The 22,976-nt window shown below is 34.7% G+C and overlaps 1 protein-coding gene across 1 annotated transcript in view; it reads right to left on the reverse strand.

The window, feature by feature from the left end:
- LOC142334995 (uncharacterized) overlaps positions 1-22,976 on the reverse strand; it is a 384,183-nt gene that overhangs the window by 109,359 nt on the left and 251,848 nt on the right. Inside the window, exons 59-68 of the mRNA XM_075383322.1 lie at positions 19,872-20,021; positions 19,308-19,448; positions 18,663-18,794; positions 17,872-18,039; positions 14,320-14,475; positions 13,867-14,007; positions 9,105-9,287; positions 8,362-8,469; positions 770-852; positions 57-212 (exon numbers count right to left, since the gene is read on the reverse strand). Of these exons, the coding sequence (XP_075239437.1) occupies positions 57-212; positions 770-852; positions 8,362-8,469; positions 9,105-9,287; positions 13,867-14,007; positions 14,320-14,475; positions 17,872-18,039; positions 18,663-18,794; positions 19,308-19,448; positions 19,872-20,021 (1,418 nt within the window). The remainder of the gene's footprint in view (positions 1-56; positions 213-769; positions 853-8,361; positions 8,470-9,104; positions 9,288-13,866; positions 14,008-14,319; positions 14,476-17,871; positions 18,040-18,662; positions 18,795-19,307; positions 19,449-19,871; positions 20,022-22,976) is intronic.

A 22,976-nucleotide genomic window follows, 5' to 3' on the forward strand; every position in this document is an offset into this window, starting at 1 on the left:
TTCAGGTCTCGCTTTGTGGTGCTACGATATTTGAAGAGAGAGATTATATAATTTACCATTGGAGGAATGACACTGTTAGGGTTTATAGCGGGCAGGGACTCAACCACACTATTATCAACTAGCACCAGTTTGACATAGAAGATGACTGTTGTGATGGCTGCGTTGCTCACACTCATCTTTGGAAGCTCCAATTCTGTCACAGTCGTACCTTCCTGAAACAAAAATATTTCATCCAATAGCAACGAAATCACTGAGTTTATCCGGTTAAAAAAACCACGTAGTTTTTCACAATTCACACTTTTAATTTTCAATCAAAATTGAGGCGAGAAATAAAAACCATGTTACTACTAATAGCCGTGCAATTAATTTTAATAATCATCTAAGCTAAGCAGATACAAACCGAAAGGAAACAATATTAATTTAGGCTTCAGCTCAGCTGTGACACATATTTGCGCATAATTTTGAGTTTGACATTTTTGAATTTCATCAAAAGTGATCTGAATTAAACAGAACAAAAATTCACGGAGACGCAAAGATACGTTCGTTATTAGGTTGCAAACGACGACACCCTTCAGGCAGGAACGATATTAACTGAAAATAGTCAAAAAACCGATGCTTGTTATTTTCAAGTACGGATAGTGATTAACCTCGACAGATTCAAATAATAATATTTTAAACATCAGAAAATAAATGTTGAATGAGGTATGTTGTGGCCCAATTTTCAGGCCTAACAAGTGAAAGGGAAAATTTCCTGAATGAAATTGCGTACCGTGAACTCGTGTATAAGAAGGTAGTCGTTGTCCGTAGACTTGATTTCAAGGTCCTCCGAATCATACTCCACACAATTCTCCTCTAAACAACCATTATATCTGATGAAGTCAACATCAAAGTGACGTTTTCAGGTAAAGTAAAATACATTATCAAAGGCCAAATTATTTTCAATCTTTTTTGTGAATACAGATCTGTGCAGAAGAGAATTCCGTAACCTAATATAGATTGGAGTCAAAAGTTGAGTGATTGGCCATTACTTATGATGATGATGATGATGATGAAGAATATTACCCACCTCTTCCAACACTCAGAAGTGGCTCAGATTTCAAAAAATTGTGCAGAAAAGATAGGTTTTCAAGTTCTTTTGACCGCTTCAACATTCTGTTCCAAGGCAAGACAATCCGGAAGATCATACCACACTAGCCGGCCCAAAAAAGCATCACAAGAAAATCATTTAAAAGAAACTCAGATCCTTTTGTACCACCTCGGGCTGGAACCCATGCCTCTCATTCAAGAGCCATAGGTTACGTCACGTTACCGAAGTTTTAGTAGTTTAGTAGATTACCCCAAGCACCAGCAATTTTTTGTTCAACGAATTTTTTGGCTTTGCTATCTTGCATATTACAGGAGCGCTAAGACCTCTACAGATAACGAACTTCTACATGGTGGTATATCGTGTGGCATAGCGTATCGAATATATTTTTGATAAGTTAAGCTGCATGTTAAAAGAGCGTTAAAACATGCGAAGATGAGGAGCTTAAACAAGAGAAAGAGAAAAGAACGTAAAAATGATAGACAGAAAAATGAGAGAACAGAAAGACAGAAAAACGAGAGAACAGAAAGGCAGAAAAAACAACAGAAAAAAGAGAAAAAAGAAAAAAAGAAAGGGAGAGAAAAAAAATAGATGCGAAAGAGAGAAAAACAACATATGAAAGAAGAAAGAAACAGAAAAACGAAAGAAGAAACAAAAGACGAAAGAACAGAAAACCGAGAGAACAGAAAGCAAGAGAGAAAATAAGAGAAAAAAGACAGAAAGAGAGAAGACAGAGAAGAAATGAGAAAAAAAGAAAAAAGAAGGGATCAAGGAAAGAGAGGGAAGAAATTGAGAAACGAAAAAAAAACAGAAAAGGAAGAGAGAAACAAAACCGAACAGAGCAAAGAAAACAAGAGACGAAAAAGACAAAAAAAGAAGAAAGAGAAAAAGTCAGAAGAGGAACAGAAACGAGAAAAAAGAGATAAAGAAAGAAGTGAACGAGAGAGAGAGAGAGAGAGAGAGAGAAATAAGAAAGACCGAAAAGAAAGGCAGAAACAAAGAACTGATAAAAAAGAGAAAAATAAGACAGAAACGAAACAGAAAAAAAAGAATACTGAGAAATAGAAAAAGAAGGGCAGAAAAAAAAACAAAAAGAGAGAGAAAGCGAACTGAAAAGACAAAATAAAGAGAAAAAATACAGAGAAGAAAGACAAAAGCAAGAGAGAAACGAAAATAGAGAAAGAGAGAAAAAAAAGGAAGGAGAAAAAAACAGAAAAAAGAGAAGAACAGAGAAAACCAGGAAAGAAACGGAGAAAAAAGGGAAGACAGAAATGAGAGAAAAGCGAGATCAAAAAAGAGGAGAGAGAAACATAATTAAAACGAAAGAGAAAAAAAGACATAAAAAACCAATGAAAGAAAAAAAACAAATCGGGATACGAAAAAAGAAAGACGAAAAAAAGAAAAGGAAAAACAAAAGAAAAAAGAAGAGAAGAGAGAAAGAGAGGGAGACGAAAGAATGTCCGACGAAAGGAAGAACTTCGAAAGAACAGGAACGCAAAAAATGGAATAGAAAAAGAAAACAAATGAAGACGGGCAAAGAAGGACGAAAACAAAGAAAAAAGAGAAAAGAAAGAAAAAAACTGTGAAAAAAGTAGAAAAGAAGTACCAATAAATAAGAAGAAAAGAAACAGGGAAGAACGAGAGAAGACAGACAGAAAAGACAGAGAAGCGAAAATAACATTAAAGAAAAGAGAAAAACGATAGTCAAGGAAGAAAGAATAGAAAGACAAAAGAAGGGGAGAAAAGAAAGACAAAACAGAAAGAGAAAAGAAAGACCGAAGAAAAAAAGCAAGAGAAAAGAAAGAGAGAAAAGCAAGAGAGAAAGACAGGCAGAAATGAAAGCGAAAAGCAATAGAGAAAAACAAATGAAAGAGAAAAGAACCAAAAACTAAAGAGAGAGGGCAGAACGAGAAAAAAAGAATGGAAAAAAGCAGAAAGAATGAAAGAGAGAAGACAGACAGAAGACAAAAGAAAGAGAGAAAAGAAATAGAGAAAAAAGGAGCAAGAATAACGATAAAGATAACAGAGAAGAAGGAGAGAAAGAGAGGAAACCAAAATTAGAAAGAGAAAAGAAGCGGAGAAAAGAAAGAGAGAAAAGAGAGGCAGAAAAAAGAAACGAACAATTAAAAAAGTGAAAAGAAGTGAAAGAGAAGAGAAAAATGAAATAGAAATCAGAGAAAAATAGGCATAAAGAAAGAGAAAAGAGAGAGAGAAAAGAAATACAACAAAAAGAGATAAGGGAGGAAAACGAAAAAGCGAATCGATAGAGGGAAAAAAAGAGAAATAAAGAAAGAAAAAAAGGCAGACAAGAGGAACAGAAGAAAAAGAAAACCATAGGACCACAGAAAAGCCAGAACGAAAAGACAAAAGCAACAGCGGAAAGACACAGCAGAATAACGGAAAGAAAAGAGAAAAGCAAGAGAGAAAGGGAGAGAAAAGTAAAAAGAATAAAGAAAAGAGCAAAAAGGAGAGATATTTTGCTAAATTAAAAAGAAAGAGAGAAACAAAAAAGAGAAAAGATCACCCTTCCAGAGTAAAACGCAAAATTATAACTAATTCTCCAAAGCCTAACTCGACGCTTGATCTATGAAAAACAAAATAGCAACAAATGATTTATTCAAATGAACTTCAGTGTTTAAAAAATTTATGAGACTGAGATCAAGCAAAACAGGAAAAAAATGAACCAAAAGATCGTTTAAAAATGGGTCACACAAAAACTTTGCGAAAAAAAATCTATAAAAAGAATCGCAACAAACTATGTCGAGGAAAAATTAGAAATGGCACGCAAAAGCTTGTCCCTTCCCTATTACAATTTAGCTAATTTTCAATCTTCGATTTCGTCTCGGTAACTGACTTTTTCCTTAGAGAATCTTTGTTCTGTCAATATCTGTGATGCATCAGCAGATGTCATCCAAGAACTATGTTCGTGTAAAAAAATTTCCTGTGATCGACTTGCTTTTTATTAGCAGATTTTCAGTAATTGGTCTATTTTTGCACCCGCTGTTTTTTGGTTGTAGACCTTTTTGGCACAGGAAGCTTTTCAGCCATTTGCAACTTGTCGGTCAATGACCTATTTTTTTTCATTTGCGGCCATTCAGTCATTGACCTTTATGACATAGGTAGCTTTTCGCTCATTGACTCTTTGACAAGGGCAGCTTACCGGTCAGTATCTTTTCTGGCAGTGGCAAGTTTTCGGTCATTGGCATTTTTCAAAAAGCATATAAAAGGCTATGCTGCATGTTTAAGAGGCCTTAAAACATGTGAAGATTAATGCTTAAACATTGTGGCATAGGTATTCGAAATACGTTTAAAATACACAGAGATAGTGACAGGAAAGGCATGGAGCACGAAAAAGCGTGAAAAAGAGGAACGGGTGCAACGTTAATGGTCAAAAACCTCGGTAAATTGCACGCGTCACATGTTTCGCAGCTCAACTCAATGCGCTTCCGCTACTCAACCCCCCCCCCCCCCAACCAGGTTTAAACCTGACGGTTATCAGTCGTTTTCTCAGCAAACCGTGTTTAAGGGCCGTTAAAACATGTTGAGATAGGCGCTTAAATATGGTGTTCAGGGGCCCTCTGTCGACGTTGAATTAAAATATAGAATTTAGGTCCCAACGTAGAAAAAGAATTTCTCCCAGCTGCCTTTCTGCATTAATGACTACACCTTTGGTTAGTCAGCGGGTGAAGTCAACGAATTGTTCCTTCTATACCGTTATTATCTGATAACTATAACGAAAACTGGTTTAACTCTTCTAATCGTTCTTGTAGAACGTTACAAAGTCTCATCGACCATTGCCAATGCATGAGTATTATCTTCCTACATTACGTGGCCAATTTCCGAAAAGTCAATTCTCAAAAACTTCGAAATAAAATGACAAATTCATGATATGACAAAACTTCGCAACGTGGAAGTAAGTTAAATATTTAAAGGAAACTGCAAACATTTTGTAATTAGTATTCATGGACGTAAGTCAGTTCCGTGATTTTGGGCATGCATTTAGCCTGAAACGTTATGATCTGATCTTTATTAAAAATTACTTGAGACCCAAATTCAAGGCTTAATTTTTGTTTTGAACAATGACAAAGGTTATCACTGCAAATCGTCTTTTTAATCCACAATTAGTATCGAGAGGGACATTTCTGACATTAATTACCAATAAGGCTTTCTTTCATTTTGGTCTAATTGGCAGCATCCTAGGTTCTAGATATTGCAACCGTTGAAAAAGGTCACGCGTGGAAATGAGTCCCTTATGGCGTTGAAATTAGTTACAAAACATTAGCACTAATCTTCACGATAGCCCAAAAATTGTGGACACTAGATTATATATATATATATATATATATATATATATATATATATATATATAAATATATATATTAATACATATACAAATATATATATATACATATATATATATATATATATATATATATATATATATATATATAGCGGTATATATACATACATATATATATATATATATATATATATATATATATATATATTATATATATATATATATATATATATATATATATATAAATAAATAGAGGTTACGGCGAATTACATCATGAATATTAATGTTAATGGACTTCCAAAAATCAATATCAATATCACGCTTAAGAACTTATTTAAAATAACCAGATTTAACTCCCCTTATTATCTATGAAGAAAAATTTTTGCAGCAGTTTTTTTCAACAAAAAATACAGAGGTGTTTCAATAAAAAAATTATTATAGAAAATATCTGATGGCAGTCTTAACCTGCTATTTTACTCAATCTCAAAGTTTATTTAAAAAATAATACTGAATGCCCATACTGTCCACTTTTCTGAAGACAAGAAAATTTAGGAAGCGATTCACTCTGCTATTTTGTTATCAACTGTTTCATCATTATGTTATCAATGGCCAATCAAAACTGCATTTTTCTCAGGCTCGGGGTGTTTTTCAATATGATTTCGAAACTTGAAAATGGGAAATTTACATAGGACATTAACTTCTACAATTACATTTACATTGACCGGGATATTCAGATGAGTTAAAGATTGCGGTAGTTTGGACAGTAGTAAAAATACGCAGGATAAACAAATTATAGAATGAAACGTTTTCTTGAAAATGCACTTAGAAAAATGTGCTTTATTCTTTTTCCTGTTCCGTTATTCGAAACTAAGGTTGAAACGAACCTAGTGGTAAGCCTATTCAAATAAATTACAATCCTCTCAACCTGAATTTTCTCCCTGCTTAAAAAAATCTAAATGATCAAAGCACCAAAAATTTAATCTTTTCGGCGATTTCATGCGAAAAACGCTGATCGTTTTTTCATATTTCTTTTCTTGTATTCATTTGCTGCTTTTGATTACAAAATTCTTTGTTTAGCAACCTTGATTAACTTATAATGCATTGACTCTGTTAAAACTCGCCATCTTAAAAAGTGGACAGTAAAAAAATGAAAAATGGAATCTTCAACGTTTTTTTGAAAGGTTTGAAAAAAAAAGATTTACTCCATTGTCTGGCTGCCGATATTTTAGAACTAACATTTCTTACTTTTTCATCGAAGTCAATTTCATGTATGCAAAAACAATAACTTACCTTAAATTAATCCTTGTTCAATAGAAGAAGTATATGCTGCTGGAAGTTGTAAGGCTGCGCCTTCGCTCAATATGGAATTAAACTTATTATCACCTTTCTGTATCTTAAATTTAATTTTAAGGAATGACTACACATAACTTAAGGACAACTTACTACTAAGGAAAAACTTAATTTTCGGGACAACTTAATTTTAAGGACAAACTATATATAATAATTAAAAAAAATTCCGTAAAGCTGTCTAGAATCCTTATGTTAAGGTGTAAAACCAAAAATTTTTCTTAAAAAACGTAAGCAGTTAGAATGGGAAACATACCCGGCAGATTGCCGGAAAATAGCCGCCATTGATTCCAATAAGCATGATTGGGATTGAAAGAATAGAAGATATTGGAAAAAAAAAGATTTTTGTACAAAAACATTTTTTAAGTCCGATTTATTTTGATGGCATTTATTAGTTGAACATAACGTACTTCTGTTTCTTAGAGAGAAACTACAGGGGCTACTATCAATACCAATAAGCATTAGAGGTGGTAACTAAGACTTATAGGAACGACGTTCAAATAGCGGGCATCTAAAATTGGGCTTTATGGGTTTATCCCGTTTCTACTTCTGACTTCAATTTTTTATACTGACTCTGTTCATTTTGAATTGCTTTGCTGAGCAACTGATGTTCAAAATCACTTTTAGCAGAATGAGAGAAGAGAGAAACTAGCCTAGAGAAGTCAAAAAGATATCACGTAAAATGTTGAAAAAGCGGCAAAATGAGGTAAAGCGAAATATTTTTTTATTCGACGAAGTAAAAACACATAGCAGGACAAGTCCTGACGAACAATTCAAAGAATCTTCATTGACTAAACAAAAAAAAATGACCTAGAATGGACTATGAGTGAACTGAGAAAACCATTTTTAAAACAATCAGATAAAAAAATAAAAAAAAAACAAAAAATCAATGTCAAAATGCCGCATGTGAACAAAAAACCACTAGCGCGAGATGAAAATTTAATTCAAACAAACAACTAGGCCTAAAATGAGTTGTGATTGGATTGGGAAAGCCATTTAGAAAAAAATCTGATCCAAAAAATGAGAAAAAAAACAATAAAAATCAGAGTGAAATTGCCGCATGTGAACAAAAAACTGCTACCGAGAAACCGAATTTTTGTTCAAACATCGTTTTCTCACTCTACTTTAAAATTGGAGCGAAAAAATTCACGCCGCAAAACCACTCGCTTTTTCGCTCTATTTCCTGTTTCGGCGTGACCAAAATCACTACTCCAATTTGAATTCAAAAATCATGAAAATATGTGGGCAGATCTTAAAAAAAGACAGCGCCCCAATGCAATTCAAATTCTTTGAATTGTAAAAAGAAATAGGAGCGCTATAATAGCCGGCTGAGAAGATGAGGGCGGCTATTAAAAAAATAATTCGTTTAAGAAAAATTGTAGTAATCATTAGGCAGGAAAAGAAGCTTGAAAGTATTTCATAAAAGGCCTCCTGGCCTGCGCTAAGAAAACGAGGACGACACGACTTTATTCATATTAATATTTGTAGACATGCATCTGGGTGTAACAGATTTTTGACGGGTAGCTTTGTTTGTATTTAGAGAGATTGCGGATAGATTGGAGCCATCAGAGCCAATGTTGACGGGAAAACCAAATTAACCCAAGAAATGGTATGCAATGGAAACTATTACCTCCACATCCGTTTTCCAGGGCACACGTGCAGTTGATGCCTTCCATGCCTTCAGCAAACTCACAACTGTAGGAATCTTTGTCACAGTAATTGGGCTCGCATCTCTTCGCTAAAACAACATTAAACAACCAATTCATAACAGAAGACAGACTATACCTGGGTCGTAAGAGTTGATCTTCGGTATACATAAGTAGTCACAAACCAAATTTTACTCAATATTCAAGATTTTCCACTTCTAAGGAAAGTACAACAATCATGACAGCATATAATTCTGTAGAATTACTGAGCCAGTTATCTCTGTATGCTTCTACGCTGCAATAGACCGAGATAAAATAAGATCGCAGCCGTTTAAATGGCATTCGAGTTATCTTTCATTCGGTTTTATCCGAAAAATTGAGATACACGGCTCTGAAAAGAAAATAAACGAAGTTCATCGTCTAAATGTCTAAAATAATTGCCTATGTTGCGTATTTGCTGAACTAAAAAACCATCAATTGCAGTACAAATTGCTCGCAACGAATTTCAATCAGTTATTTTTGAAAAGTTACATAATTATTGGATAAAACTAGGCTTCTTTTTGCTTCAGATAAATTTTTAGAGAGTGCTTGGCTTTTCGAAAAATTAAGATCACCTTTTTGAGTTTTATTATATTTATTTATTTAAGAGAAAATCAATATTTTCTCTTTACATCTATTTCGCTTTTCGTCCTTTCTGTTATTCTATTAAGCTTTGTTGTGGACTTACGTATGCAGATGAGAACACCACTTTCATTGGTGGATTGTTCAACAGCCTCAGTTACTAGAGATCCTTCTACATATCCAACTTTGGTACCATTTACACAGAGACACTTGTAGGACCCATATGTGTTCTCGCAGTAGCTTCTCGGTTCACAGAAGTACAATGTCTCGTCCAGGCACTCATCAGTGTCTGCAAAATGAAACAAACATTAAAAAAAACAGACTATGTAGTTCATGATGAGGTTACATCATGCTTGAAATCCAAAAACATCAATTCGATTTTCAATGTCCAATTCGACCTTCAACGTTTGTTGATGACAAATACTGTGAACATTTAAATCTATTCCCATATAATCTAGCTTCTCAATGCCAAGAACCTTCGACAGCAATGAATTGTACTTAAAATCACGTCACCGCATCTTTGAATTAACAAAAACATAGCCGGCAGATTGCCGGAATAGCTGCGAAAGAATAGACCTGCGTGCCATATAATAGAGATAGAAACAGATACAGATCTAAATTGGAAAAAAAATCGGAGCAGCTCAAAAAACAAGGCTAAAAACATTCAACGATAAATTAATAAAGTTTGTTAAAATTCATTCCACAGACTCCTCTTATTAGGGAAGTTTACTGCACATAGGAGTTCCTTTGACCTTAAACAAATTCAAATTAAACTTAAGTTTTAAAGCGCAAAAGTCATTTTATTGAGTGAGGTAAGTCACGTATGATCAAAATCTAATTACGCAAATAACCTAAGAACTTTTGCTAAAGCGAAAGAAAAATGACGTCACGCGCGCAAATGCCGTTAGTGAAAGGAAGAAGTCAATCAGAAAATTTGACTTTTTCAGCTTTGCTGTGTGAACACCTGTAAAACGAAAAAAGAGCGTCAGACGACGAAACAAAAAAAACATAGCAGGACAAGTCCTGACGTACAATTCAAAGACTTTTGATTGACTAATCAAAAAACGACTTATAACGGACTATGAGTGAACTGGGAAAACCATTTCTAAAAAAAAATCAGATAAAAAATTTAAAAAAAAAACAAAAAATCGGTGTCAAAATACCGCATGTGAACAAAACACCACTAGCGAGAAATGAAAATTCGGTTCACACAAAAAACTAGGCCTAAAACGAGCTATTAATGGATTGGGAAAACCATTTAGAAAAAACCCAATCCAAAAAATCGAAAAAACAGTAAAAAACATAATGAAATTGCCGCATGTGAACAAAAAACCACTAGCGAGAAAGCGAATTTTTGTTCAAACACCATTTTCTCACTCTACTTTAAAATTAGAGCGAAAAAATTTTACGCCGCAAACCACTTGCTTTTTCGCTCCATTTCCTGTTTCGGCGTGACCAAAATCACTACTCCAATTTGACTTCAAAAATCATGAAAATGTGTGAACAGATCTTAATAAAAAAACATAGCCGGAAGAATTCCGGAAACGACTCGAAGTGAAAATCCATTTAAACGCCATCCAAGTACATATCAAACAAAATGTGCTTTCACTAAGTTATGGTTATCTTGAAACAAAACCATGAAACAAAAAAGTAAAAACAGTAAAATCAAATCTGTTAAAATATGGTAAAAAAATCTGATCAAATTTTGTTATAAATTGACATCCCAAACTATCTCTGCCAAAATAACTTCATCAAAACAACTAGTACTTACCAAAATCACGTATGTGAAATTTGAAAAAAATACTTTAGGCAAAATTATAAAAAAACCTCTTAAAAACAACTTTCACTGAAAAACAGGAAAATTTTATTAAATTTTTTTATAATACAAATCGAAATAAAAATTGCCCTTCAGCCAATAGGGTATCCAGATGCTTGCAAAACAATAGGCAAGTCATAATAGGCTAAGAAACTTAGCTAAATACAGAAAAAAACGAAAAACTGCAAAAAAATAAGAAAATTAGTTTTAATTTTCGCCATTTTCTGTCATATTTCTCAACAAAAGAATGATTCTTACCCACAAAACTGTAACCAATTGTTATCATAAATTTGCTCAAGAAGAAGGGTTTTCTTCAATACCCATATGAGCCAGTAAAACAAAATTATCGTCCAAAAAACGCAAAAATTAGCCCGAAAATCAGCAAAATACATTAAAAACCTCCGAATTCTCATAAAAATCATATGAATCTCCAGAAACCTTCAGACCCTTACCAAAACTAGTCTAAAAATAAAACAAAATCATAACCGAACCTCTTAAACAAAATAAATAAAAAACTGCTCTAAAATTCCGCACGTGAACAAAAAAATTTCGCTCGCTTAGACAGCAATGAATTGTACTTAAAATCACGTCACCGCATCTTTGAATTAACAAAAACATAGCCGGCAGATTGCCGGAATAGCTGCGAAAGAATAGACCTGCGTGCCATATAATAGAGATAGAAACAGATACAGATCTAAATTGGAAAAAAAATCGGAGCAGCTCAAAAAACAAGGCTAAAAACATTCAACGATAAATTAATAAAGTTTGTTAAAATTCATTCCACAGACTCCTCTTATTAGGGAAGTTTACTGCACATAGGAGTTCCTTTGACCTTAAACAAATTCAAATTAAACTTAAGTTTTAAAGCGCAAAAGTCATTTTATTGAGTGAGGTAAGTCACGTATGATCAAAATCTAATTACGCAAATAACCTAAGAACTTTTGCTAAAGCGAAAGAAAATTGACGTCACGCGCGCAAATGCCGTTAGTGAAAGGAAGAAGTCAATCAGAAAATTTGACTTTTTCAGCTTTGCTGTGTGAACACCTGTAAAACGAAAAAAGAGCGTCAGACGACGAAACAAAAAAAACATAGCAGGACAAGTCCTGACGTACAATTCAAAGACTTTTGATTGACTAATCAAAAAACGACTTATAACGGACTATGAGTGAACTGGGAAAACCATTTCTAAAAAAAATCAGATAAAAAATTTTAAAAAAAAACAAAAAATCGGTGTCAAAATACCGCATGTGAACAAAACACCACTAGCGAGAAATGAAAATTCGGTTCACACAAAAAACTAGGCCTAAAACGAGCTATTAATGGATTGGGAAAACCATTTAGAAAAAACCCAATCCAAAAAATCGAAAAAACAGTAAAAAACATAATGAAATTGCCGCATGTGAACAAAAAACCACTAGCGAGAAAGCGAATTTTTGTTCAAACACCATTTTCTCACTCTACTTTAAAATTAGAGCGAAAAAATTTTACGCCGCAAACCACTTGCTTTTTCGCTCCATTTCCTGTTTCGGCGTGACCAAAATCACTACTCCAATTTGACTTCAAAAATCATGAAAATGTGTGAACAGATCTTAATAAAAAAACATAGCCGGAAGAATTCCGGAAACGACTCGAAGTGAAAATCCATTTAAACGCCATCCAAGTACATATCAAACAAAATGTGCTTTCACTAAGTTATGATTATCTTGAAACAAAACCATGAAACAAAAAAGTAAAAACAGTAAAATCAAATCTGTTAAAATATGGTAAAAAAATCTGATCAAATTTTGTTATAAATTGACATCCCAAACTATCTCTGCCAAAATAACTTCATCAAAACAACTAGTACTTACCAAAATCACGTATGTGAAATTTGAAAAAAATACTTTAGGCAAAATTATAAAAAAACCTCTTAAAAACAACTTTCACTGAAAAACAGGAAAATTTTATTAAATTTTTTAATAATACAAATCGAAATAAAAATTGCCCTTCAGCCAATAGGGTATCCAGATGCTTGCAAAACAATAGGCAAGTCATAATAGGCTAAGAAACTTAGCTAAATACAGAAAAAAACGAAAAACTGCAAAAAAATAAGAAAATTAGTTTTAATTTTCGCCATTTTCTGTCATATTTCTCAACAAAAAAATGATTCTTACCCACAAAACTGTAACCAATTGTTATCATAAATTTGCTCAAGTAGAAGGGTTTTCTTCAATACCCATATGAGCCAGTAAAACAAAATAATCGTCCAAAAAACGCAAAAATTAGCCCGAAAATCAGCAAAATACATTAAAAACCTCCGAATTCTCATAAAAATCATATGAATCTCCAGAAACCTTCAGACCCTTACCAAAACTAGTCTAAAAATAAAACAAAATCATAACCGAACCTCTTAAACAAAATAAATAAAAAACTGCTCTAAAATTCCGCACGTGAACAAAAAAATTTCGCTCGCTTAGAGAAAATTTTTTCACGCATCAATTTCTCGCTCTCTCAAAAACAGCGGTATGAACAAAAACCACTCTCTTATCGCTCCGCTCTTCACTTTTGTTCAGCACCAAAATCACTCCAAATTTTTTCACGCGTTTCATTTCCCGCTTCAAAAATCACTCCAATAAAATTGATTAAAAAAAGGACTTCTCCAATACTCCTCTTCGAGTCGTAAAAAAAGACAGCGCCCCAATACAATTCAAATTCTTTGAATTGTAAAAAACCAAGAGAGCACCGCAATATAGCTACGCTCAGCTTACAGCTTCGCAGCTATAATAATTAATATCTACGAATAATTGATTTTCATGGCACTCTTGAATTGGCCAGAAACATAATCTCACAATTGACTAAAGAAGAAAAGGTTCAATGTTGCTTTTGCTCCTGATATAACAGAAATCATAAGCTTCGAATAGAAACAATTGTTCTTCATCATTCAAGAAACCCTATCAAAAATTGGGTTTGAGAAAGGAAGACAGCAATAACGGGGACTTTTTCAGCCGCAGACTTTACAATTCGGGTACAGTTATGCAGGCAAAAGTCATGATAGCAAGATTAGAACATTTACCATTGCACTGGGTTCCGTTGCCCCAGAAGCCATCGATACACTCGCAGATGTATGAACCAACTGTGTTGTTACATGTGGCCTTCTCGTGGCAATCATGAAGCAAGTCCAAATTGTTGTCTCTTTCCGTACACTCGTTCACATCTGAAGGAACAGTAACCTTCACTTTTCAAAATTTATTTGTGTAACACATCTAACCACGACATTAAGTTTTCTGCAAATTGATAGCATCAATTTCACTGAAAAATAATCAAATTTTGACTGTTTTAAGAATGTGATTTGGGATCTGACCTTTGAGAAGATTTCACACAAAAATATAGTATTAACTATTAATACTCTTTGCAACGTATCTCATCACTTGTGACAAATCTTATCTCACACGAAACTGTAGATCGACATATATAGATTAGATTGAAAGTTTCACGTTAGGAAAGGCTAAAAGATTGTGTATAATACCTTCGCAGTTGAAAGAGTCCATGCCAATGAACCACTTGATACCATCTATCTCCTTGTATCCATTTTCACATTCACAGTAGTAGGACCCAATCGTGTTCGTACAGTTTGTATTCGCATCACAATTGTTCAGGTCGTCGTCTTCACATTCGTTCACGTCTAAACGCAAAGGATTACGGTTAGAATAAGAAAACTCGTGCGAGTCTGTGCGGACAACAGAATTTTCCAGCATCAATTTTGTAAATGATATCTGTCAATAATTGAGCCCTGATTTGAAATTCCTGCCAGTAATTTATATAAAATCCTTAAGTGCGGAAATATTTTGAAAAAAAAAGCCGCGCCCAATTAAAATCTAATTTTTTAACGTAAGGATCCATGGTGAGATCAAGATCAGCCCTGATATTGCTGCGCGTTTGAGAAAACATTCAATTGTTCAAATGGTTGCGAAATAGATCAATTTGTAAACAAAAATTTTCAGTATATCAATACAAATAATTCATTTTGTATAATTATCGATTTTAAATTTGCAAAAAAAACTGGCAAAATTATAATTCCAGAAGACTCTAAAACAAGTGGTACTACAACTAGCTCTCTGTTTGAGCTTACGAAGAATATTACCGCATCTTTAAGGTGTCAACTTCAGGCAAATTTAAAGAAAGTGGGCTAAAAAAAACATATTTGGTCCCATTTTTGACGAAAGTACGAATTTTGAGAAATTTAGCATAATTTCTAGCAAAAAACTCGGATCGAACAATTCAGCGACGAGGCTGATGACGAGAAAAACGTCAACATTAAGGGTTTTGCTCAACATCGCGTTCCAGCTCTATAAAAAAAACAAGTAAACAAAACTGCAATCTTTGATATGAATGCAAAAACAGTTCATAGAAAGACACGGAACAAGAAGCGGAAAGTTGTTCGATTATTCGGTCTTTAATTACAAATAACTAATGAAACAATGGCTAACCTAACTTTATTTCGCTTCTATTCTCCTTGTTATATTCTGTGAACCTAAGTACTCATAAAGCGAGTGAACAATTAATTTAATGATAGCATCCGAAGGAATAGTTTAAGGTCTTTCAGAGGAATTTTAGACAGAAGTAATATTGGTCCTCATCTTAGACAGATGTTCTCTGGAACACTTTTTCAGACGATAGCTATATAAACACAAAGCGTATCATCCTTACAAGATAACCTTCTTTTCATATCCCCTCAGCTTTCTTTTTCTAGTTTATTTTCTCCTTCATTGTGTCAATGTTTCTCTTTCTCTCGCATAGGTGTCTCTCTAATCATGGTAACTTTTCGGGTCTTATTTCTTTGATGGCTAGTTGATGACGGCAAGTTTCTCTGGGGGCGTAGTAACGCTGTTTCTAGTCTTAAAGAGGCTCATGTAAGGAGGCACGTCATTTTTCTAGATTCTGGCAAGTTCCTCTTTATGCGGACGGTGTCAAAAAATATTCTTCATAAACTGACGATATTTAAGCACATGTTTAAATAGGAACATCATATTTTACACGTAAATGACTAAGTTGCTCAATCCTACGTCGTGTGAAGCCTCGAATTCTTTTTTGAAAATTCGAACCAAGGTTTGTTACAGCTATAACTTACCAACTATTCCTATAGCGTTTTCTGCGAGGCAACTCTACAAATATGCGTCACTAAGAAATAACAATTACGGGCTCAAATTCGTGCACCAATCTTTAAGACTTGAACAGATACTCCCCTTTCCCTATATAATAGGCACAATGGAGTGACCGCACTGATCAAAACAAACCAAACAAGATCATGCGTAAAACCAACATAACCAGGACCCTAATGGTAACCAAAATAACCTGGACCCAAATGGTAACCAAAATAACCAGGACCCTAATGGTAACAAAAATAACCTGGACCCAAATGGTAACCAAAATAACCTGGACCCAAATGGTAACCAACATAACCAAGACCCTAATGGTAACCAAAATAACCAGCACCCTAATGGTAACCAAAATAACCAGGACCCTAATGGTAACCAAAATAACCTGGACCCAAATGGTAACCAAAATAACCAGGACCCAAATGGTAACCAAAATAACCAGGACCCAAATGGTAACCAAAATAACCAGGACCCAAATGGTAACCAAAATAACCAGGACCCAAATGGTAACCAAAATAACCAGGACCCAAATGGTAACCAAAATAACCAGGACCCTAATGGTAACCAAAATAACCTGGACCCAAATGGTAACCAACATAACCAAGACCCTAATGGTAACCAAAATAACCAGGACCCTAATGGTAACCAAAATAACCAGGACCCTAATGGTAACCAAAATAACCTGGACCCAAATGGTAACCAAAATAACCAGGACCCAAATGGTAACCAAAATAACCAGGACCCAAATGGTAACCAAAATAACCAGGACCCAAATGGTAACCAAAATAACCAGGACCCAAATGGTAACCAAAATAACCAGGACCCAAATGGTAACCAAAATAACCAGGACCCTAATGGTAACCAAAATAACTTGGACCCAAATGGTAACCAAAATAACCTGGACCCAAATGGTAACCAACATAACCAAGACCCTAATGGTAACCAAAATAACCAGCACCCTAATGGTAACCAAAATAACCAGGACCCTAATGGTAACCAAAATAACCTGGACCCAAATGGTAACCAAAATAACCAGGACCCAAATGGTAACCAAAATAACCAGGACCCAAATGGTAACCAAAATAACCAGGACCCAATTGGTAACCAAAATAACCAGGACCCAAATGGTAACCAAAATAACCAGGACCCAAATGGTAACCAAAATAACCAGGACCCTAATGGTAACCAAAATAACCTGGACCCAAATGGTAACCAACATAACCAAGACCCTAATGGTAACCAAAATAACCAGCACCCTAATGGTAACCAAAATAACCAGGACCCTAATGGTAACCAAAATAACCTGGACCCAAATGGTAACCAAAATAACCAGGACCCAAATGGTAACCAAAATAACCAGGACCCAAATGGTAACCAAAATAACCAGGACCCAAATGGTAACCAAAATAACCAGGACCCAAATGGTAACCAAAATAACCAGGACCCAAATGGTAACCAAAATAACCAGGACCCTAATGGTAACCAAAATAACCAGGACCCTAATGGTAACCAAAATAACCTGGACCCAAATGGTAACCAAAATAACCAGGACCCAAATGGTAACCAAAATAACCAGGACCCAAATGGTAACCAAAATAACCAGGACCCAAATGGTAACCAAAATAACCAGGACCCAAATGGTAACCAAAATAACCAGGACCCAAATGGTAACCAAGATAACCAGGACCCTAATGGTAACCAAAATAACTTGGACCCAAATGGTAACCAAAATAACCTGGACCCAAATAAGAGCACAGGACAGTACATGGCTATTCTTTGAGATATTTCTTTTTATATCAATGCGTTCAATTCTATAATCATTGTTTCCTACTACCCGCTTATCTTCTATCATTTTCAGCTTCTATAGCCCTCGTGCGTAAAAAAAATTGAGAATTAATTCATTGAATGTCTAACTGACTCACCTTCGCAAATGACAATTCCATCTTCTCTTGGAGGTGTGACTGGCTGGTAGCCATCTCTGCAGTCGCAACTGAAATTGCCAATCGTGTTTGTGCAGCTGGCATTTCGCCAGAATGGAGAGTCACCTGGACAGCTGAGTTCACGAAGAGTCGCATTGCACTCGTCGATATCTATAATCATCAACAGCCAGTTAAGTTGAGATACGCCAGTTAAGACTAAAAATCATCAGAGCGTAATACAGGTCTGAACGAAATCTGTATAGGCAGAACGAGAGCAGGCCTATTGAGGTTATCTTTATATCACTCTGCAATTCTAGGGTAAATTATCAGTCAACGTGATGATTGAGTTACTGCAGCTGAAACTGAAGATCATGTTAAGTCAGTTCATAGGAAGGACTTTTATTAAATGCTTTCTGAATGTCCGATTCAAAACAACTTTTGTTATATTCAGCCACTATTATGCTCCATTATAGTGTGCAGATTCTAAAAACTGCAACGTTGCAGTAAATTAATTTGCATCCTGACAGGTCCATTAGTAAGCAATAAAGCAATTCTAATTAAAGTCGGATTTTTCTCTTTTTGCAGCCCTCCACACCCACTTTGGCTGGTGACGCCAGAGCCCGTCGCCGATTCCCCAATTGCCATAACTATTCTGTAATGGTGGCTACACTTTGGCGGGGTTCTATTACGGGTGCTGGGCTACCAGTCAAGGAACGAATGAATAAAAATGTTAGCGTCTCAATATAAGTAAGCGTCACGCAAGTATTGCGTCACGCACATTACGCAATAATTACCTTCACACGGGTCTCCTTCGTATCCTGGGAGACAGTCGCAGTAGAATGAGCCATTTGTGTCTACACAATCGGATCGAGTGAGGTTGCAGTCGTGTGGGTTGTCAGGGTCATTCTCAGTGCACTCGTCCACATCTGATCAAAACAAAGTCACCAAATAAATTAACAGAATAGAAATCGCTTACAAGCTGCACAAAACTCCAGTTGCATTTCTTAAACTAAGTTGGTGGCAACACTCCAAAATGAAGGGAAACTTCAAATTACCGACGTAAAAAATAAATAATCAGATATCTACGAGTTGGCATCAAAAGACCGAGATCCTAGAAAGAGAAATTTTTATTTGTGAGATTTGCACATATGTTGTCAAATACAAATGGCCAATAATCAATAAAACAAAACAAATATTCAATAAGTTCAGCGCATTTTTTGCATAGAGTTAAAAAGAAGTTGGGCCTTTCCCACTATAAGTCCCCCCATGAAATTATAGCCCTAATTATGGCAAAATTACCGTGATAGGGGGCTATAAGCTGGGGGGGGGGGTATAATGGGAAAGAACCAAAAAGTTGAATTGAAGTTCTTTTAGCGTGAATTTTAATTCTTCAGCAAATTGCTCTAACTGTACTGTAATAGTTTTAAATATGTACTAACTGGTGCAGTTGAATCCATCCCCTTTCCAGCCGAGGTCACAGGAGCAGGAGTAGAAGTCAGAGCCATATACACACGGAGTCTTGTCCACACATGTCGCGCGCTCATCACATTCGTGCGTCTCCAAAAAGCACTCGTCAATGTCTGAAACATCAGAATTTAGTGAACAAATTTTGAGAAAAATAGACATCCGGATTGGGAAGTTATATCAATACCTCACTTTTAGAAATGTCAAAAAAGCCCTTGAATGTCAAAAAAGCCATTCGGTCAGTAACTGATGCATAAATATCTACAAAGTTTTCAAAAAATTGTGTTCAGGAGTATTTCTTCACTAAACCAGAAGACGATTTATCAAGTTGTTTATTAAAACATTCAAAAATTTTCAAAATTCAGAGAGCACTTCAATTATTATATATTGAACACATGATTGATCGTAGTCTCATTAAAAAATTTTGAGCAAAGACTTAAAATAAGGTTTTTTTTAAAAGTTTTAAATAAATTGGTCTCGGTTTAGCCCGTAAAATGCAACAGGGGCGGAGTATGGAAACCATGATGAGTGGAACTTACTTGTGCATCCGGTTCCACCAGGAGTCCGGGTAGAATTACCATTTCCGGTGAACCCAGGGTTGCACGTACATTGATAGGTACCCACCATGTTGGTACACATAGCACATCTGTCACACACTTTGGGCAGAATTTCAGTACACTCGTCCACGTCTGAAACCATCCCACAGACATTAATTAAATACTATGGCCGTGCTGAATTCTGATTTTTTCAAAAAAACTTTTGTACAATCCTGCTTTCTATATGAATATGGGAGAGTTTTCAAAAAATCATATGCCATTTTATTCAGAGCAGTTTAAGCAGTTTTTCAATTTATTTTCTTGATCAAAAAATATGCGTGGAAATGTTTGTTTGCGCGGAAAAAGAACATTTTTGGCAATCCTGCAGTCAAAATTGTTTCTGAAAATTATTAGAAAACAATTGCATACGATAACTCAATCTTCTAATAGCTTAACAGTTAACTACAGTGACGGCATAGCCCCCTAACAAAAATAAACAAAAATTTAAAAAAGGAGTCCATAATGTGCGTGCGGACATAATATTTTGAACCACACTCACTAAATTTCATGGCTTAGTTCTCTACTAAAAGAATTAAGTAGAGAATTCATTTGGTAGAGAATTTTCTACTTAAATCAAACTTTCAAAACAAAACATGGTAATTAAGGAATGATGTTATCATTTTCTACTTCGAAGCAATGAGTCACAACTGAAATGAAAAGGACATTTGATGGAAAAATGTAAGCATGTTATTACAGTTCGTCCAACAGAAAAAAAATGAGTATTCACCTAATTTTTCCAGACAGCAAAAAGTGAGATTCTGCATTCAAATTATATCCAGTTTTCAAATCAAAATTAAAACACTCATACCTTTTGATTAACATTACCTCACAAACCTCTAGCTAGGACAACCGCTATTAGACTTTGCTTAATAACTTCGATTGGATTCTGCGTTCCCAATTTGGAATCGAAAAGCGAGAACAGAAAATGTTTTACTAGGTGACGTAAGTCCTGCATGCTTAAAAATATCTACAAAAATGAAAAAACATAGCCAGTAGAATACCAGAAACGTCTGTAAGAGTCGTGCAATAAGAACTCTTATCTAACCCCACCTATTTCAGAAGTATGGAAAAAAAGAAATAAAAAGCAATATACAGTGTGAAAAAAAATCAATTTTGGGGTATAAATGTGGGTAGGTAGTTCAGGGGGGATGTAGTTGGGGGGGGGGGGGACGGCAGATGAGGGGTTTACGTTTGGGGGTAAGTGTGGAGTGGGGGAAGGTATGGGGGTAAGGTGTGGAGGGGGGTTAGTTGGGAGGGAGGTGTGGAAGGGGATAGTTTAGATAGGTTGGAGGGACCTATATGAGATAAAAAAAATTCTCGAAATTCTCTAAACTTGACTATTACCATCAGTTCTTAATTACTGTTTACTAAAAACTAAGTACAATGTTCAAAAACAGAATTCAGCGTTCTAGAACAGAAGTCAATGTTAGAAAACAAAAGTCAAATTTCAAGTTATGACTTCATCTAAAAAACATGTAGAAGCTCAATACTCCTCTTCGAGTCAAAAAATCGATTTCATTATAATAGTCAACAAAACATGTACCCACATATGCGAAATGAACAAAAGAAACAAACTAAAAAAACCGTTTCAAAAGTTAGTGTTGTTATTATCATTAATATCAATTTCAACAAATTTTAAAGAATCGCTCTAAGCGTTTTCAGACATACATAATAACTCAATTTTGCTGAAAAACAATGAGAAACAAAATGATGATAACAACAAAACACAGAAAAATGGCAAATACTAAAAGGTTTTCAATTCAGTGGGGTCAAAGTTAATACAGCTGGCAACAATATACTAAAGCTCTAAGGAATATACTGCCATTCAAAGTTAAAAAGCCGCGCAAATAGTTTCTCAAATCGTTCAAGTGACAAAGAGAGAAAACTGGCAAATACTAAAAGGTTTTCAATTCAGTGGGGTCAAAGTTAATACAGCTGGCAACAATATACTAAAGCTCTAAGGAATATACTGCCATTCAAAGTTAAAAAGCCGCGCAAATAGTTTCTCAAATCGTTCAAGTGACAAAGAGAGAAAACTAAAGCAAATAAAAAACAGCAATCATAGGACGTATTTAAAAAATCACAAACTCTCCGCGAAAAAATCATGTCAAACTATTCGGCGTTTGAGTGCCAATGAGACATTTTATAAATGAGACTAGGAGAATAGATAACTAAAAACAACCTTTACGGGCAAAATTCAAACATCCCTAATTTATAAGCACAGGTACCTGTCCTTGCTGTCAAAGTTTAGACAAAAGGCACAAAAAATAGAAAATTCAAAAGTTCATTATAAATTTGAAAAATATTTAGCTTTAAATACAGATAACGATCAACTGATGTCTTGTGAAAGTTTATATAATCCACCAATAGAGAGTAAGAAGCAGCTGCCATGAATGAGAATTAATAACGAAACAACAAAATCAGTAAGTGATATCAAAATTCATTGAACAATTTTGAAAATAATTTAAATCTAAGAAAATCCCTCTCTATGAGCAGAAAAAAATAAAACAAATTCGATAATGCCTCTTTAGGGAGCAATAGGACCTGTAAACAAAAATGGAAGCAAAAAAGCAGCAATGATTCTGAAAAAAATCAAAAATCACAAAAAAGTGTTTAAATGCAAGCAATGTAAAAGTCAAAAACATAGCCGGAAGAGCTGTAAAAAGGACTTTTGTGCTTGTAAAATGGACTGTATTTTAGAGAGAGAAACAGATATAGATACAAGTTAACAAACGATTCACCTCAAAATATCAAAAAAGAACATTCGGTGATAAATTTAACAAAGCTGGTCAACATTTACTCCACAGAAATTTTTAGTATGGACTTTTATTAAAAATATGAATTCCTGTGTGAAATGAAGTCACTCGCGCAAACTCCGCGCCTGTGAGGAGGAAGTCATTCAGAAAACTTTTCCTTTTCAGCTTTTTATGTGAACGAAATTAAAATAAAAAACAGCGTCAAACAACGAAAAAAAAGCAAAAAGGGAAAAGTGCAATATAGCTACGCTCAGCTTACAGTTAGACATCTTAAAAGAAACCGACTACCGTC

The sequence above is a fragment of the Convolutriloba macropyga genome, chromosome 2 (assembly GCF_964194025.1).
Source record: "Convolutriloba macropyga chromosome 2, txConMacr16.3, whole genome shotgun sequence".
In the NCBI taxonomy this organism is placed as follows: domain Eukaryota; kingdom Metazoa; phylum Xenacoelomorpha; order Acoela; family Convolutidae; genus Convolutriloba; species Convolutriloba macropyga.